Raw genomic sequence first — 19992 nt, forward strand, 5'->3', positions numbered from 1 at the left:
ACGTGGGGCGGCTCGCGGGGGCGCGCCCGCTCCCCGCCCCGCGCGGGCGCGGCGACGCGTCACGTGCGCGCATCACGTGGCGCCGTCCCTGGCCGATGAGGTCAGCGCCCGGTCACGTGAGCGGTGCCTACGCGCAGTGGGGCCGGGTGCAGATGGCGGACGCGGAGGCCGAGGCGGCGGCGCGGCCGGAGGTGCCGCGGGTGGTGCCGGCGCTCCGCGCTCGCCTCTGGCAGCTGCAGACGGAGCTGCGCGAGCAGGAGGTGTCGGAGGCCTCGTCCCGAGCCTACTGCCGGGGCTTCTGCCAGGTAGGAGCCGGGCGGGGCGGGCCGCGGGGCGGGCTGCAGGCCGGGTGCGCGCAGCGCGGATGCGGCCGGGGCAGGCACGGCGCCGCCGCCCTGCGCGCTCGCTCTGCCGAAGCTGCCGCTGCGCAGGGCTCGGGGCCCCGTGCCCGGCTGCCCGGCGGGGCTGTGCACGCCCTGCCGAGGGCGCCCCGTGGGCTCTGCGCCGCCAGCCCGGAGCCGGGGCCGAGGGCACTGCTCGCCTGCGGGCTTTGGGATCGCTTCGGACCGGAACGTCCTGCGGCCCTCGGCTGGGTCTCTGGGGTAGGCGGGCCGCACCGCATTTCTCGGTGCAGTCTTGGCTCGCTTCCGAGATCTCTGGCTGTCTGTTTCCCTTGTCTCGGGATCAAATCTGCGTGTTCCGCCTCGTTTGAGATCTGCCTTGGGGTGCAAGGAATGTTTGCTGGGCTGTAAGGACCTACAGGGCCCTTAATCACTGAATGAGCTGTGCTTTGGCTATCTTGTCTTGACTACTTGCTTAGTGCAACCCAGAGGAGCATCACCAATTTCTAAATCGAGACCCTACATTGCAGAAGAAGAGCTGATCTTGATTAAAGCCACAGTGATGGAGATAACTCGTTGTTAAGTAAACTCTTCCAGTGGTTAGTTTGTACTACCCTCACAGCATCATTTACTGTGAGCTCTAGGGTTGAAAAATTGTTCTTATGATGGTTGGAGAGTTGTCCCTGTTGAGTATGAAGAGATTATGGGGTTTAAAGTAAGAAAGAAAAAATCTGTTTTCTAAGCTAGTTTTCAACACCTCAGCTGATAAGACTGTAGTATTTGGTGAATGGCAAAATCGGAGAAAAAAGCTTGCTGGGTTGTCACAAATTATGTATAAGTGGTGTTACCCTTCACAGTGTTCCATTTTGCATCCACAGGTTGTGTGCTGTACCATGCCATTCTGGGAGGATGTTTAGCTCATCACTTACTGAAACAAGAGAATAAGTGTATTTTCTAGGTTTCAAAAGTCTTTCAAACTGCAGGGTGCAGCTGCATCCTGCTGTGTTTGTCCCAAAATCAGTATATGTGACCTTGCACTGCTACAAAGTGTCACTCTGATCATGTAGGATGTTAAAACAATTTTACTAAAATTGTTTCCAATGGTGTACATTGTGTCAGAACATTGACACAAATATTCAGCTAACCCTTAATAGTGGCTGTCAGAATGATCTGTGTGTGTACATGTCCAGTTTCCCAGATTCCTTTGATACAGAAGAAGCTTTAGAGATACTTGATCAGTGGAGTGTGGTGAAAGACATTTCTGCTACCTAAAAAAATAAAGCAAACAACAACAAAAAAAAACCCCAAACCATGTCCCTCAAATAATGTAGCCCTCTGTGTCCTTGTGCTCTTATTGTAGTGTGGTTTTAAAGTACTGTGATAGCACAGATAAAAATTGAAAAAGTTGGTTTTGGCTTGCCATCAGTCTGGCACTTTCTGGATTGTCATGCCTGTACTCTAGGAGCTGCAATGGGGGACAGGGAACTGCTGGTCCCTCCTGAAGCAGCTTCATCCTTCATAGAGGATGGATTTGTGATGGCTTTGTGCAGTCAGACCACTGTGGGTGGGGTGTAATTTTATATCTGGGTTTCTCCTGACGGGATGTTTGTGATGGCTTCAATAACTTAAGGTTATTGCCCATAAGTGAAATATAGGGAGCTCAATTTTGTATTAATTACTTGGAAGTTACCACTGATATCTTGTCATAAAGTTATTAAACTACAGCAAAATGTGCCTAGAAAAAAGCTGAATTTATCTGGGCTTAATTTTGATTTTGGGAAGCAGCTGACATAAGGAGAGCTGGAATGTTTTGTTTGCCATCCCGTGAGTACAGCTGAGGCGGGGGCCTGGAAGGTGCTCTGTTTTGCTGTGGAAATTACCATGGCTGTCAGGCAAACTGTGAACCAAATTAGTGAATTTCCTGCGCTTTGGGCTGTCTGAATGCTGTTTTACTACTTGTAAACTTGTGCTGCTGTGCGCAGCTTTCCAGTATCTCATGGGGAGTGATACTGGATGTGACAATTTCCTTGAAGATCCCTATTTCCAAGCAGGGAAATGGTACTGTTGTCCAGGATAACAAAAGAAACTGCTGAAGCCTAAATAATGGGTTGACTCTGCAGCTTTATATTGTATAGGCATTAATGCTTTGCACATTCACCTTGGGAAAAACTTTGGGGTTTTTTTTTGTGGAGAGCAGTATGTACCCAAACAGCCAGATAGAACAAGTAAGGGTGTTTGAGACTGTGCTGTCATAAATGGGAAGAACAGAAGGGGAAGTTGTAGGATGTTACAGCATCCCATCTGCCAGTGCCCAGCAGCTGTTGGCTTTCTGAAATTTTTGAAGATGACATGTTGAGTGCAGTCAGATATGGGTAAGAAGATGAGAAAGTATTTTTCTTAAGAAGTCTTTTCTTAAAAAGCTGCATCAACAGGTCTGGAAACTTTGAGATCTTCATCTTTAAATTGGGTCTGGGCAAAAAAATGATGCTTCTGAGGAAGTGCAGCTAAGCAGGTGTTCTGTCATTGCAGAAAGTGAAAATCTGAGCAGCGTGGAGGGCCTAGGCTGGCCTGTATGTTGCACCTTAGGTGGATGTGGTCTCTGCATTCTCACCCCACTTTCCATCAGATGTGTTACTGGAATCAAAGAGGAGGGTGGGATGAGGTGTAAATGGGCATGTAAATTAGCCAGTCTTTATATAGACTGCCAGGAGAAATCCACAGTGGACAACTAAACAACTATTACTTGTGAAATAACACCAGGGCTTTGAAGAACTTCTTTAATACAGTTACTACATTTGGCTTATTTGTCAGTATGCTAATACTAATAGCATCATAATGTTCCAAACTACAGATCTTTGAAGTCTAAGCTATTAATAAATCTGTTGCCTTGAATCTGTTTTTTACACTGAAACCATTGTTTATGTATTTGAGAAGAAGTTTCTCATAAACAGTTGCTCAGTGAATTCCTAATGCTAGCTTTAAGACTTTGATCCCAGTGCTCAGATTGCACTTGAGCAAGGCTGCAGTGTTTACTAGGAAATTTATTTAATCTTAGAGAGTATTCTGTTGTGTTTTATGATTTACATAGACCAGGTCATTTATGATCAAAGTGTCTGTCAAAATAATTGAGTACTAAATTTGGCTTTTTAAATAGATTGGGTTTAATGGATGTATTTTTAGAAAAGCGCAGGGATTGGTGTGTTTGGTCTGTTTCTCTAGTCACTGTAATGGTAGTGCTACTGCTGGCTTTACTAAACAGCTGATTTATGATAGTCATCAGTTGACTCTGAGGATTGCAGCTTGACAGTCTGAATGTGATTTGATGCTACAAAGCAATGTATGATTTGAGTTATATTATCAAATCCTTCATTAATCTGTTAAATAAACTTGAAGTCTGGTATTACTCACCATTATCTGCTGTAGCTAATGATCCTTGTGATCTGCTTAAGGATGATTTCTGCAAACTTCCAATTCCATGCCCCCAGCTTAAATCTTTATAGATATTATGTGGGTTTTGGGGAAAGTTTATAACTTCCATTCATCCAGAAGTTCTGTTCATTAATTGTTGGAGAGCAATCCACAAAACAGTGGGTTACTGATTCTTAGATGGTATTTTTTATAGATTTCTTAGGTGTAACACATGATTCTGCTAGTCTGCATTGTTTTTAGGGGCTAGGACTAGTAGAGTGTAGTTATATCGCTAATGTGACATTGGACACTGGCTACTTCTTTCTTGCTGTGATGGAGTGTAGGTTTTGTCTTAGAAGTTTTTGGTCATTATTATGACTGCATTTGACTTTAGCAAGCTTGTAGTAGGGTTTGTTCTGATAATATCATGTGGGTTTTTTTAAGGTGTTAAAATAAGTTTGTTGTGTCAGAGTCCCAACTTTAAGTGATTTGAAAACTGATGTGGCCTCACCATCCTTGTAGGACAATTTGACTTGTTTTGAATGGTAGGGTGAAGCAATCAACTTTTTTTTTCCCATGCAGTCTTCACAGAATTCACAGATTGGAAGAGACCTTAAAGATCATTGAGTCTAACCCATGCCCTAACACCTCAACTGAACCATGGCATCAAGTGCCATATCTAGTCTTTTTAAACAATCCAGGGATGGTGACTCTATCACCTCCCTGGGCAGGCCAAGTCTTGGCCCTAAGGATTCCTAAAACCACAGCCTCTTTCATTAGTTTTGTTTTCTTTCCAGCTGGTTTTAACCAAGATTGTTACCTTGTTTAGTCTAGGGAGAGTGCCACATGGCAGAGGGAGCTGGTAAGTACACAAGCATCACTGCTCTGGAGGTGTAGGAGAGTGTTCAGGGAAGGGCTGATGCTTGTGAAGCAAGCAGTCAGCACAGCTAAGGTGTCCTCAGCTCAGTGCCCCACTTGCGTTCAAATTGTACTTCATAGCACAGCATGGTGGTGTAGGTACCTTTTAAAAACCGTGGGATGTACTAGTGTTGTCCCTGTGTTGATGTGATTTCTGTTAAAACTGGCTAGATTTTCTATTGCTGCTTTAGTACTGTGCCCAGGTAATGTGGGATTGATGTGGCCGAGGAGTACAATCTGGGGTGATTTTGTGTTTGAAAAATGCCTACATAATGATCTGATCTGGATTTTGGATCCCTTTCTGGTGGCTTCATGTTTGCTGTGTGGGTAATGCATGGATCTTTAAAACACTACACCTGTAGTAATGTTCTTAATCTTGAGGTTTTGCCTATTTTTTTGCATTCTCACTAGTAATAAAGATTCCAGTGTTACATACATGGTTCTGTCTCCATGGTAGTTGTTCAAAAGGAGCTAATGTAGGACGTCTCCCTGAATTTTCTACTTAGTAGCTCACATTTCTGCCAATTGCATCTAGCTTTCTCCCAAGTAGAAATTCTGATAACTTTATCAAGATAATGAAGTCAATAAAAATATATTTCAATAAAAGGGAGTACTTCTGTTGAGGTGAAAAGCCGCTACTTTAAATTCTTCTTCAGAGTAAATATTTCTCGCTTCTGCAATTATTCCACTGTATGTGTCTGATGTTGTATATTGACATTTGTTTTTAAGCAAAAGTGTGTTATAAGAACTTCTAATGATAACTCATTTTGTTTCAGACACTGCTTCAGTATGCTGGCAGTCGGGGTGCATCGGAACATATTTTACCTTTTTTGGAAGTGTATCGGATCTCCATCCAAAGCTTTGCTAATGCAAGACCTTACTTGACTACAGAATGTGAAGATGTTCTTTTGGTACTTGGCAGGCTAGTGCTGTAAGTTTTAAGCTGGTATATTAATTTTTTTGTTGTTTTAAAAAGAACTGCACTTTATAAATTAAAGGGCAAGCTGTTGAAATTGTTTATTGCTTAATTTGACAACTATATTTGCAATTTATCTAGTACATTTAGTACATTTTTAATTATACCACAAAAATGTATTTGAGCATTTAATTAATTAACATGGACAAGTTCTTTATTCTTCTGTATTTGGATAGTCATGTAGGTATTAGGAAGGTTCTCTTCTTTCTTAAAACATTCTGCAAGTATTATTTTCTGTAGAAGGAGCTTAGTGTAGTACTCATTAAACAGAAGCTTCAATATGAGATCTTCACACGTGGATTAATAAAGCTGTATGCTTTGCTCTGCAGTTGCAGCTCTGTGTGTCCGGTCCCTTCAGTGCAGGGGCATTCTGAACATGTCCCTTGTTGAAAAGGACAAGCTGATTTGTGTTCATGGCAGTCTGAGTTGTTCTCTAAGATTGCAAAGCAGACTAGACACGACTTAAAGCACAACAATTCATGGAACAGAACATAGAACTATTTACAGTCCATCAGCTCAATTGGGATGACCTGTAGTTCCTCAAAGTCTGTCCTACGTGCAAAGCAGCTTTTTGTAATTGAAGAGTGTAGACTGAGGCTTGTATGTGCACTGGGGTATAATCAGTATAACCTGAGAATGATAAGGTGATCTGCTGGTCGTTCCTTGCCTAGTGAGGTTTCATCTGAGGAGGGAAGGTAAAGATCTAGAACCTTGAATATGAAGATCATCATAGAATAAAAGTGATTCTGTGACAGTTTTCGGGGGTTTCTTGTTATCAGTCTCTTACTTGTTTTGTGGTCTGAACTCGGATATTCACTTTAAGATGGACTTTAGCAGTGAACTCCTTGGGCAAATGATTTACTTGGTAATGGACTGACATGCAAGATAAATGAACAGCTCAGAACCAGATTATCTCCAAATAATGCCTTGAATTATCTTCTTTTTAATTGTGAGAAATACATGAACTAGAAGTGGTTTTGGGTTTTTTGAAAACATGTGAAATCAGGAGAAGTGTGGTTTAGGTTCTTACAGTGGAAACCTAAGACTTTAACCACATTTACCTGGTACATGATACACACTTTTGGCAAAATATCTTCATTGCTTTTTCAGACTGTCCCCTTAAGGATAGAGTATTACTGTCTTCATTATACTATCATTAATTAGCTTGTGTATTTTGTTGTTTCCAACTTGAGTAATTTTAAAAGTTTGTCATTTAGTGCTTGTTTGCAGGGCATCTCTACTTGGACTACTTTCTGTACATTTTGCCACTGTTAAATATCTTGGGGTGTAAATCCCAATTCTGTATCAAGATTGCTTTTCTCTTGTTGGGAAACACCAGAATATTCTGCTTTTGCTAATATGTTTTTTTTCCAGCTTTCAGGGGGAGGAGTTTGTTGTAGCTTGTATATATTCAGAAAAATTTGTGTTAGAGTACAGTAGAAAAGCTGACTTGCTGAAATCTCCTCTTTCTTATAATGATTATATTTGAAAGGAATCTAAAGAATGAGAAATACAAAGAGTGAGGTGGAAGACAAGGAGGATAATTGCATACCCAAATTAACTCTCCCACATTTTTTCTTTTTCATAAGTTTCCAAGGGATTATGGGAGAAGTTAGAGCAGGAAATTAAAGATAAAAGTTGAGGTTCCATGAGGGAGGAAGACTGTTACCTAGTTAGGGGCAGAAAAACATACTGTTCCCATGTAATTGTGATTTCTGAGGAGACAGTTGGGTTACCCACAGCTGTCATATACACTGTGTTTTCACTGTGTTGAACCTTGACGGAAAGTGAAATGAGCAAACTTGCTGTTTCAAAGCAGAAGTGCTCTACTTCCTATTGAAATCCTCCTTCCCTTCCAACATTCCTCCTGGAGAAGAGGAAAAGAACTTCCTCCTCCTGACTTCCTTCTCAGCAGGGTGAGCCAGTAACAGCACCACTCAGTATGCTGTGGTTTCCCCTGCTGCCTGCTGAGGTCCTCTGTGTGTTCAGAGTGCAGCTGGCATGATGCGGGGACTGTGCCTCCCGTAAGAAACATGATGCTCATGCAGTGTGAGATATTGTTGGTCCACTCTCCAACCTTAGGAAACAAAAGGAAAGCTTGGAGTGGTTGCTCTTGTAGATTGCTGATGTGACAAATGATTGAGGGTGTGTGTGGGTGGGAAACAAGAATTTTCTTTTTGGCCATGGCAATGGAGTGTCTTACCTGCTTTGCTCAAGTGGAACTTGGACAGGTTATTCTCACAGCCCCAAAGCACAGTGCATTCCCCTCATCCCCCAGTATTACTATTTCAAAGGTGTTGCCTCTGTAGAAGAATTAATAAAGAGTTAGCCATATCAGAGATGTCTTTCACTGACAGTTAGCTGGCTATCCTTGTGAATCTCAGGAGACCCTTGAAGCTGGTTATTCACTCAAGCTTCTGTAAGTGCTTTATTTCTGAGGCTGCTGTGAGGGCGAAGGTGTTATGTTACCATCAGTATGAAAATTTTACTTCCATCTAAAAATGGTTTATTTAATTCTAAGATAAATAGATTAAAAAATAATAAATATTTGGTCATAAGTCACATTGTGTTTGCCACTAGCTAAGATTTACACTGCTTTCCACTGTCTCCTGTGTGCTGTGATGGCACTGAACTGAAAGGGAATTTACCACTTCTACAACTTTCAGGAGGTGTTAGTATGGTTTTTTTCAACCATAAAAATGAAAGGAGATTTGAATGCCATCAGCATTAAGAAGCAAAACTGTATTGAACCAGTCAGAGCAGTCTGCCTCAAGCTTGGAGCTCTAGCTCACCCATGGGTTGTACCTATGGAACCTGACAGATGTTGTTCAGGAGTGTGCTTCCTTCCCCCAGCACTCTGTGAGCAGGCACAGGTGACACTGAGCTGTTTGTGTCATAAAGCAGTTCTCAGCCTAATCCACTGCTGCAGTTTGATTTACTAGCTTGCATTTACCACTTCACTGTCTGTCATTAAGAGCTAATTCAACTCTTAATAAGCACAGGATAATTCCTGGCAACAAGTGAATGATGCGTGCTGATAATCCAATGTACAATGAGTCATCTTTTTGCCTCTGAGAAGATTAGGATAGAAAAGTGTTCTAATACAACCTAAAGATAAACATGGTTCTGAAAGGTTTTAAAATTTAATTTAAAAAGTTTTTGTGAATGAGATATAAAGTGATTACTGAAAATTTGTATGCAAATAATATGTTGAATTTTGCATAGAATTATTTGCTGCAAAATAATTTATATCTAAGACATCTTTTCTTGAAAGATATTTTGAAGTTGAGTGTTTCAGATGAATAATATTTTTTCTAATAATGTAAACATTTTAGCACCCATTACAGTTTATTTGCAAAAATTGTGATTGAAGTTTAGAATTGAGTTTTGTATAGGTAGACATTGTGGTGGTACTGGGGAAGTAGGGTTAGAAAGGCTTGACTTGATGGCATGATCCTGGTATTTTGATTTGTGGCCTATTGAAGCACGTTGAGCACATTGAAGTTTGCAAATGTGTTACTGGGTGTAGTGTCTGTGTGACGTGTATGAAAACAGAACACACACCTGGGGATTTTCTTGGTTGGTTGGTATGTTGTTGGTTTTTTGTTTTGGATTTTTGTTGGTTTTCTTGTTGCTTTGTTGGGTTTTTTAAGTTTTAGGGGTTTTTATGTTCAAATAGAGTTCAGGTGTTTCATAAAGTTGGTTTTGGTAGTCTGTTAGCAACCATCTGGATCTAAACATTTGGGCTGGTGGGTTAACTTGTACTGCCAAGTTGGACTACAAGGCAAAACAAGGTCCTGGTTATTTTATTGAATTGAGACCTATGGCAGTGGGAATATCTGGTGGTCCTGTTGCCAGCTTTTTCATCATCAGCAAAGTCTTGTGCCTAATGGTGTGAATAATGATGGAATGACACTGGTGAAGGGTGTTGTATTTTCTGCCATTCAATAAAAGTGCTTAGGGCTTTTTGCAGCAACCTCTATTTCAAGGAACCAGGATTGGGAGTGAACTCAAATGTATGAAATATGAAAAGGATGGCCAGATACTTATTCAATATTCATCCATTTGGTCTTGTTGATGTATTTGACTGCTGAATCTGGCTAAAAACTGAGTAGGCATAGTATTTGGTAGGTAACTGTTCAATGCATTTATCAGAAGTCAGGAGGAAGATGGACTTTCTTCTTGAGTACTAAGCAAATCTGAAACTCCTGTTTGCTTTATGGTCATCTCTTCCTTTTCCGCTTGCCCAGGCTCAGTTCTTCTGTCTGTCTGCCATAAGACTGAATGTGTTGCCCTGTCATTCTTCTATTTAATATTTGAGAGAGAATGTTTTGAAGAAAAAGTAGCAAGAGTTGAAACTATCAAAAAGTGTAGGTGTAGCTTACAGCAGTGATTCAGTGCTTTTTTATAGGTGGTGTCCTAGATTAGTTTTCTTTCACGATTTATGAAAACACTTGTGCTGTGTGTAAGCCTCGTGTATCTCTAGGCAGTGTCATGGTTAGCACTTTTAGTTTGACTAGGTCTAACTGTTCAGTAGGGTTTTAGGCATTGGATAGCTCCTGTTTGAGAACAAGACAGGCAGCAGTCCTGCCGTGGCAGGTTGCAGTTTGTGCTGTAGGTATTGGAATGCTCCCCCAGTTGGTATCAAAGGCTCAGAAGGTGTTTCTAGGTGCTGATGCTCCTCTTGACATATTTTGTCCAGATCCATTTTGGTGCTGATGCATATGTCTTCTGCCAAGCTGTCTCTTAGGGGGTTTTTTTCTTACATATGTCAGTGCTGAAATGTTAAGTGAAGCTGGCTTTCATTCTCCCTCTAGGCGGAGACCATGCTGGACTCCAGTGAGCTTTATTTAGAATGGTTATTAGGTTTCCTTTGAGAAGAAAGAATAGAATTCTGTGATGCAATGATCCTGAGCTACATTGAATGGACTATCTTTATGATAAGAGTAGCTGCAACCTTAAATTGGAGAGATTGTGTGTAGTAAAAAGGAGCACTGTATCCATATGATGAATCAGTCCTGATTTACAGGCTGTTTCAGGCCTTTAATTGATTTGCACAATCTAACATGTTTCAGTATTTCTGTCATTGCTTATCTGAATACTAAGTAGTATGTGCCAGAAATGTTATTTAATGTAACAAGACAATGTGTTCAGGTAGCTTGTTTACTTGCCTTTTGCTTTTCCAGGAGTTGTTTTGAGCTACTGCTTTCAATTCCTGAAAGTGAATTGCCACATGAGGTGTGGTTAGGATTCCATCAATCCATTCAGGTAAGTGTTCTGAATTTCTTTTTTGCAATTTACATATAAAAAAAAAAAAAAAAAAAAAGGCTGCAGTTGTATTCCTTCTCTTCTACCCTTCCCCTGAGTTCCGCTTGTCCCGCATTGCTGTTACCTAGGCAGCAAGAATTTCTGAGCAGCAAAAGTCTGATTGCCACAACCGTATTGGGAGTCTTAAGGCCCAACAGCATATTTATAACCACACGGTTGATGGCAACTTAAGCAAGAGAACCTTAGTAAGTTCTGATGGAATGATTTGTATGAGAGACAGACTGAGTTAAATGAAGTGATTTAACAGCTCTGACATATTGCTTTGATGATAAAAGAGCTTTTGTGGAGGCCTGAGTGGCAGGTTAGTGTCTGTACCTGATTATTTGAGAGGGATGGAAATGGTAGGACAGGTCTTTAGTCCAGGTGGTTCTTAGAAGTGTTTCTTTATGCATGGTGCTGAAATAAGCTCATGCTGCAACATTCCTACACTCAAATCAAGATGGCTAATGTGGACTGTGTAGGAAGAAGAGATGTTTTCTGGGTTTTAGTCTGGAGGTAGTACCTAGCTGTCTGCAGGAACTGGTGTTCCTCATGGAGCTGAAAGACAGGAGTGCTATTGCTGTATTCATATTGATGGGCCCTTCCAGGACCAGGGACTGCTCTGTTTCTGCTATTGCCTATTCTGGCTTTAGCTGTGACTGGTGAAGTTGGAAGCTAAAAGTTACTGGTAAAGACCTTGGCAGGAAATAGTTGGAAGGGAACTTAGACCTTGCAGCTGTCTTTATTGCAAGACCTTATAACCCTTTGGGGATTTTCTCAGTCCCTGAGGCTTGGCTACTGCTGCATTAGCTCTGAAGATGCTAGTATTGAGCTTCTACTTTTGTTTTCCCTGCAGTCAAGGAAACAGGAAGTGTGAAAACTTTTCAGTAGACTGAAGATGAATAAACCTGTCACTTTAAACTGAGAGAAGCAGTCTAGCAGAGCTTTGTAGTCCTGCTTCTAGCAGAAGGGACAGAGATGGTCTGTGCTTGAGTGAGTCTAGGTGTAGAGAAACCTCCTTTTCCTGAAATATCATGGAATATTTACTATCATGAAACAGCTTTGTGTAGCATGTACTCGGTAATAGAAAGAAATGCAGTAGGTACAGTTTAAATCCTGTTGCCTTAGTGGTGACAAGGATCTGTAGTTTATTTTGAGTGCATAGGTCCTGTGACTCCCTTAGTGACTGTAGCAGAACACAGTGGACATTGCAGCACTCCAGAGCCAGGTTTGAAAGTTCATTTTGACAATGCCCAGCTATGCTGTCTGTCTGGCTATTGGCCAAAAGCTGGGCCTGTGCTCCCAACCTCTTTCTTTGTGGGGATGCCACAGGTAAGGGTGGTCAGCCACAGTTTCATCTTTTATGTTAGGGCTGATGCAAGACATTGAAACTTAGTGTTTCCAAAGTAACTCTTCTTTAATTTATTTATACAGTCATTTAGGGTAAAGAGGAGTGATTTGGAATCACAGAGTACCAGGTTGAAAGGACCTCAAGGATCATCTGGTCCAACCTTTCTTGGACAAAGTCAGGGTCTAGACAAGATAGCCCATCACCCTGTCCAGCTAAATCTTTAAATTGTCCAACACTGGAGAATACACCACTTCCCTGGGGAGATGATTCAGCCACTGGAATATTCTCATTATGAAAAATTTTCCTTGGTTGTCCAATCAGAATTTCCCCAGGAGTAACTTGTACCCATTACCCCATGTCTTTTCTATGTGAGTTCTTGTAAAAAGAATTGATTTTTGTAGCTACCCATTAAATACTAGAAGATGGTGATAAGGTCTTCCCTAAGCCTTATGATCTTATCTTACACTAAAAGGCAAATACATTTGTAACTGACATGTCCTAGACCTGAAACAAGATGCTCAGAATATGGGAGGGCATATACAGGCTTTTTTAAAATTATAGCAGAGCTACAGTGCAGCTCTAAAAGTTGCTAGCTTTTAACTGGAGGTATCTGCAAGGAGAATTGTTACCAAGTTTAGTGATTTCTATGATGTAACAGATCTATGCATTTCTAGGATTTTGAAATAAACAATCGGACTTTGATATGTCTGTCAATAGAGAGCAGAATTTTAGTCTGATGAGATGGCTCTATTTATGCTGAATATTTTGGAAGGGAGCTGTTAAATTCCAGTGGTAGAAGGGTGTGATGTCCCATTCTTAAGAGGGACAGAACATCCAAGATTTGTAAACCCTTGTGGCCTCAAGAATCTACAGAAGTCAGAGGATGCAGAAAACCAAAATTTTATTAGTAAATCACATGCTTGGCATGGAAATTGGTGTATTAGTGCTTTATCTAATGTGTAGGCACACAGCAGGGGGCTTGGATAAAGGGTTAAGCCATATTTTGTTCTTTCTCACAGTGTTTTATTAGCAACAATCCTTGTGTGTTATTACCAACAATGCTTGGTTGGGTCCTCAGCATCTCACTACTGGTGTTTGAGACATACATGTAAGCCCTTGTCTTCTGGGGTTCTACAAAGGGTGGCACAAGCTCAGATCTCTTATGTCAACTTTTAGAACTAAGGGAAAATTCAAGATGTGCTGCTGCCAGGAGCAGTAATATATACTTGGCTTTTGTAGTGACTTTTTAAAGCTACGGCTTCCAAGTTTAGCACTCACCTAATGCTCCCCATAGTTCAGACGGTGAACTGATTAAACCTGGTGATATTCTGAAAACTTGCTGAAGAGGTTTGTGGACTTTTACAAACAGGTGTTTCTAATAAGATTTTGAAGTAGCTCTCTGGCAGAAGTATGAGAATGACAACGGTTGTACCCTGTCTTGGAGTACAGTAGGAACCCACTTGTCACCACAGAAGGAGTAAGTCAGTCATATGAAGGGCAGTAGGGACCTTCAGACAGGAATCACTTGTAGGCTGTCTTGTAGGTTTAAAGCCTGTGTGTGACTCTGTGATGTGCAGATCTCCAGGGAAATCCATTAGGAAAGCACTGCAGAATGTTATGTTAGCACATGCCCAAGACTCATGGATGTAAATGTGCTTATTGCTTTCCTAACAAAACAGACAAGTGTGGCTTCAGAGGACCATAACCCCTAATATGGGAGGTGTTTTTTGGATCTGCCTGCAGTAATTGTTGCTCTGTAACAATCTACACAGGAAATGGGAGTCAGTGAAATTTCAAAAAAATATTTCATCCCAGGAATGTGAAAGGTGAGGGAGGGCTTGCATTTCAAAGCATCAAGGTGTGGGGACTGTCCTAGACCTGAAAGTGGAGTGTCAGTGGTGTCCAGCTTATACTGGACACACAAAATGCTGTCAAAATCTTCATTTGGTGTCTGAACCTGTTCATTCTGGTATCCTAAATAACAGCAGTTATGTCCTGCAGTCACCCATGAGTTCAGTTTTCCTCATCCCTAAGCAAGATCAGAGGCAGCTTGGGCAAAATGAAAGCAAGATGTGAGATTGTATGGCAGGAGTCTCAGCATGGATTTATTTAGTGGCAGCAAGCAAAATGATGCAGACACAAGTGAGGGAATGCTGTAAAATATGAGTGAAAGGATTGGGGCAGAATTACAACAGGGCTCTTGATACAAGTAAACTGTTAATCTGGGGGAGGAGCTCAGTGAAGAAGTACTGTGTGGATCAATATAATTAGTCAGGTGAAGAAGGTAAAACCATGCATTCAAAAACATCTTCAGTGGGAGTAGAGATGTGTTGTTCTGAGTATTGAATATGGGTTGTGGAACAGGGTTCCCTTCGAACCTTACAAAGAGCATCAATGCTTTATTTAGAAAAACTGTGAGTTGAGGGAGAGCATAAGCCAAAAACCTCTGTAAAGCTGTATTAGATGGTGGTCACTCTAAACTGCCAGGACTGAAAAATCCTGATGTCTTCAGTAAACTTCAGTAAATTGTTTCAAGGCTTGTCTTTTCTTTTGAACTTTGTCCATAGACTCTTACTGTATTATTCTTTCCTGACTTCATCTAGAATGAAATGTTTATGTCCTGCTCTTTAGAACGTGTTTATGGTGTTGTCGTAACTTAATGAGATCTGTAAATGTTGCATTAAGTTTCTTCAAGGACTTTTGATGTATTCATAATAGATTTTTGCATATAGTCCCATTAATGTTAGCTTGATATTCTTCAGCAGGTGCAATATGGTTCAGCTTAGCAGTGTAGTGGAAGGGGAGTGTACTGACAGTAGTTAATTACTTAGGCTACATATGTTGGTGAATTTTATATTTGGTATTTTGATATTGATACCCGGAATCTCAAACACAGGGCTGACTCAGCAAATCAGTTTGCTTCTATCAAAAGCCCCTTCTTTCTCACCTTCTTAGGTCCTTTCAGCCCTTAATACAGAGGTGCTGACATGTGATGGATCCCCATAGTTGGGCTGGGCTCTGCTCGCTCTATACTGCATCCTGAAGCCCTCAGATTAGGGAAGAGGGCTATTGCGAGGACTTTGTTTATGTTGGATGTCTGGATCATTGAATGTCATAATCTGAAGGACAGTGGTATTTTCAGTACCTAACCTGTGTCCAGGTTGTATGATTTTTAAGTTTTTTTTTGTCAGCCATGTCATTCCAATAGTGATGGCAGATGAGTGGCCTGCTCTGGCTGTTTCTGAGGCTGTGGCTTCTAACTCCTCAGTGCTTTGATGGGTAGTTCCAGCCCTTTGTAGGGCATAACACCTGTGCTGAATAAAGCTGAGTAAAGCTCATGGAGTTCAGTCTTCAAGGTGAAGTTTGAATGCATAGGCTCTTAAATGCTGATGGTTTTTTGGAGTTCGTCTTTGACCTGATGTATACCTGAGACTGAGAGAGATTAATGCTGTAACATTAGTATGAGGGGAGAGAATGCATCGTGGATGATCTGGCAACCTGTTGTGTTGAAAAGACTTAATGCTGTGTGACATGTAGTTGGGAAGAGCCTGAAGTAGAGGTTGTTAAAATGGGCTTCTATTGATTTTTTTAAATAAGATCCAGTATGTCGTCTACCTGCATATCTGTAGCTGTTTTCTTAATCATCCTCAAGACTGAAGAGAATATACATAGACTTCCTATAGGAAGTATGTACCAGTTACAGAAACTGGGCTGTGGTTAGGTGTTTCATGGATGCAAATTCAGATCAGTTTGTTGTTTTCCAGTGGTGTTTTTAAAGCTGTCCTGACGCTACAACTTGAGCATCTTTTGGCAATAGCATTGTGTTAAGCATTGTATGTCATTCACCTGGCTGGTTCTATTGGCATGCCATTTAGCTCAGTGTTAATTGGGGAATTGATCATGTTTTAGTTTTAAAAAGCAAAATAAACCCAAAAAACCCCACTTCATCCCTAAGGGTCTTTGTGGTGAATTTTGTTCGCTGTTCCAGCATGCAGTGGAAGCAAAGACTTGAGAGGAAGAACAGCTGTGTGAGCCTAAGGATTGCTTAAGTGATGTTCTCAAATGCTTAAACACAGCCTGAAACCTTTGTGTGTCAGTGTCTCAGTGCTGTTAGCTAAGAGCAGTTTGAGCTCTGCTAAAGAGCATGTAAAGTCCCTTGCATCTTTAGGGTCCAGCTGTGACACTCCAAAATTACTTTTAACCTTGTGAGTAGCGTTTCAGGCTCAAGACCAGAAACTAGTCATTGCAAGCATCCTACTTGTCTATCTTTGCATCTGCCAATTAGCAACAACTCCTCTAGCAATACCAACACCTGATTTTTTGAGGTGGTCTTACCAATAACTCACTCACTAGTTTTACTTCCTTTATAATCACTTTTAGAAATAGCAGGGTCTTTAATGATTTCAGTTAGCAGGTTGCTGTGAGCTAACAGTTGGAACACAGTTACAATAGTTACCTAAAACTAAAATTACCTTTGGGGCAATATCTACAGAAAATCTTTCGTACTGCTAAGGAAGATGAGATTGTTAAAGTTACGAAAACTGCTTGATTGTTGCATTCAGCTGTGAGACTTCTAATTTTATCGTCCTTAGGAGGTGGAGGTCTGCACTATAGTTCTGCATTTGGAAAGAACTCCTAATGTGTGCTTTTTTGCTCACTTTTGATGTTGGTTTGGTCTTTTTCTTGCAGTTGGAAAAATACTCATATAGGGCAGAAGCACTGATTTCCACAAAGTGTGCTTTCAGACATAATTTCAGTGTGCTTTCTGACATAGTTTGAAATTTCAGTGTGTTCAGTCTGAAATTTCAGTGTGTTCAATCTCTGAGGTTTCTATTGAGGCAGAGGCATGAGTTTGCTGGAAGAAAGCTCAGTTACCTGATCTACCTCTTCACTCAGAGGGCTTTCTCAAATCAGGTTGCTTAGGGTCCTGCCCCACCGCATGTTGTCTTTAAGAAATGGAAAATGCACAAACTTGCATTAGTCCTTTCAAAACTAGTGTTTACATATGGAAACACTTCCCGCACACACACTTAGAGAATTTCCTTCCTCTGACTCCCTCGCTAGACAGCTCCGGCTACCTTCTGGCAATATAGTGGAGATAAAGACAGCTCTAAGATTTTCCTTTTCACCCTTTCTTCTGCACGTGCTAGTCTTTGCTGGACACTGGATGTGAATTACTATGGCAAATGAATTGTACAGGACAGTTGCAGACTAGGTGTTGTACTGCAGTGGAATTTCAAAAGTGCCAAATGGAAATAAGCACTTCAGGAACCTCTTGATTATGCTTTTTGAGACTGTCCGGCACAGCTAGCCTTGTTTGCAGTAACATCTCACTGCTGACCAACGCTTAAATTACAGACCCTAGATACCTGTGATGCCAAACTGGAACCTAGCCAGCTGGTCACCAACCTGTTCTGATTCTTGGGGTTGTAGCATGTGCAGCACTTCCATTTGCCTGTGTTGAGCTTCACTGGGTCCCTGTCAGTGATGTTCTGCAGCCTGTTGAATGTCCCGATGGCTGCCTGCCCAGCAGTGTCAGCTGCTCTCCTGGTTCTGTATGACCTGTGGGCTGGCAGATAATGAATGTGCTTTGTCCCATTATTCAGACAATAAATGTGTTCAAAAGACCAGCTCACCATTGACACTGAGAAGTGCTGCTGGGAGACAGCTGCCAGTTGGGTTTGCACAGTTTGTCACAAGCCTTTTAAGTCTGGCTATTGAGCTGGTTTTTTTTACCTGTATTTTGTCCACTTTTCCTTATTTTAACAATCTGGTTTTCAAGATACTGTGGGAGATTGTCAGAAGCCTTGCCAAGTATGACTGATGTCATCTGTAGCTTATCACAGAAGGTAGTCAGATTACTGGATGTAGTTTCCAGGAGAATTTGTCCCATGTTCTTTTTGGGGTCAGGCTATGCTGACTGGCCCATAGCTCCCCAGGGTTTCTTACTCTTGGTAATTTCTTCAAGTCACTAGAAACCTCTCTCCAGTATAGCTAAAGGGTACAACAGAGGCTGTCAAAAGCAAGCCTGAGGTTAAAGATTGTGTTAAAAATACAAACAGCTTGAAACACAGCTCAGCAGAAGGAGGGGACATTGCCACATATTGAACTTAAGATCTGCTGTGAGAAGCATTTTTACTGAAGGTGTAGCCACAAATTGCTTACAGCTTTATTTGTCAGCATTAGGAAATTCTGAAAGATTACACTTAATTCTTTCAGTTCAAGTCACCCTACAACTGTTTCTCTACTAGGGACATTAAATGCTTGGAATTTGTTTCAAGTTGCTTTCTTTTCTATGTTAGACTCTTGATTCTTCCCATGTGTAATGTCTTTTTTTAATTCCTCCTTTACTCCTCAGATTTTCAGAATTCAAAGCAGTAGGGCGCTGATCACTCTGAGCAATGTGCTGTGTATTGAGGTTTTGTGGGTGAGCTTCAGCTGGAGGCCTGCTGGTCATGGAGAGTCTCTGGGTCAAGCTTCACAGCATCAAATCTGCTAGGATCAGAAATCCCTGGATCTTAGAGTAAATGCACTGGACATAGAATAGTTTCTAAGAAAATTGCATCTTCATTTCCAGTTGAAGGATGTTCTCATCTTAATGATGTATTATCCCATGGCATTCTTCAACTAGTGACTGATGGCTTTCATGGCTCTCAAAGTGAACTGACTGGCTCATCTTTAGTGTTAACTGTAGTTAACAGTTAAATGTTAACTGTACCTAAGTGTTAAATGTACCTTGTGTTACTCATTTTGAAAATTTAGTCTTTCTTCTGAGTTTTTCAATAGCATATGCTTTGATACAAACCCATCCTTTGCCTTTTATACAATTGCTTTGTCCCTTATACAATATATATACAGATGTACATGGAGAACCATAAAAATTGCAGAAGAGTTACAACTGCAGAATAGGCTTTTTGATTTAAGCCATTTCAGTCAACTCAGTGGTCTGAAATTGGAACATTTTGCGGTAGGATTAGAGAAGTGAAAGAACATTGGACTATTAAAATCCCAATGCAAACTTGTCAAAGCAGTAATGACTGGGAGGAATAGTGTGAAAGTATTAGTATGTAATGAAATATTAGGATAGATAATGTAAAATTACATTGGCTTAATTTTTAGCTAAGACTTTTAATGACTTTTTTTTACATTTTATAGGATTCACATGATGCTTTACTGGAATTTGGGAATAACAACCTCCAAATATTGGTGGATATCACAAGGGAAGGGGTATGGAAAAATCCAGTTCTTCTTAAAATTCTATCCCAGCAACCAGTAGAAACTGAGGAAGGTAAGAGTGTGTTTTTAGAGATGATGTGTGGTTGTTCAGAAATTACTTGGGCAGTTTTGGTGGGTAAGCAGTGATTTGAAGACAGAAGAGTTGCATTTTAAATTGTATCGTGAGGTAGTATTCATATGTTGCTAAATAATATTTATTATGAAACTGTCTCACTGGCATTTTGAATAATGTGTCCAATTGTACAACCAATGCATCTCTTCTTGGACTGTACTATCCATCAGTTTGAATATTTTGGAACTCCATTTTTAAAAAGAATTATTTCTTTTTTGATCATAAAAATACAGAAATTTTTCTTCCTGAGGTGCTTTGTTTCTCATAACTCTGTGCTTTTAAATGTTTTTCTGAACTCTTCACAGGGAGGAATTGAGTATGTCCATACTTTTCAGAGGCATAA

General features: G+C 41.0%; 1 protein-coding gene across 2 annotated transcripts in view; it reads left to right on the top strand.

Annotated features, from left to right (window-relative positions):
* Positions 1-152: 152 nt before the first annotated feature.
* Positions 153-19992, top strand: part of RLF (RLF zinc finger) — a 40561-nt gene continuing 20721 nt past the window's right edge. The window contains exons 1-4 of one of the 2 annotated variants that reach the window (XM_053964352.1): positions 153-305; positions 5444-5598; positions 10830-10911; positions 19457-19589. In XM_053964352.1, coding sequence (XP_053820327.1) covers positions 153-305; positions 5444-5598; positions 10830-10911; positions 19457-19589 — 523 coding nt within the window. Of the gene's footprint in view, positions 306-5443; positions 5599-10829; positions 10912-19456; positions 19590-19992 lie in introns of those variants that run through there. The other variant, XM_053964353.1, reaches the window with a different exon arrangement.

Source organism: Vidua chalybeata, chromosome 25 (genome assembly GCF_026979565.1).
Source record: "Vidua chalybeata isolate OUT-0048 chromosome 25, bVidCha1 merged haplotype, whole genome shotgun sequence".
Lineage (NCBI taxonomy): Eukaryota > Metazoa > Chordata > Aves > Passeriformes > Viduidae > Vidua > Vidua chalybeata.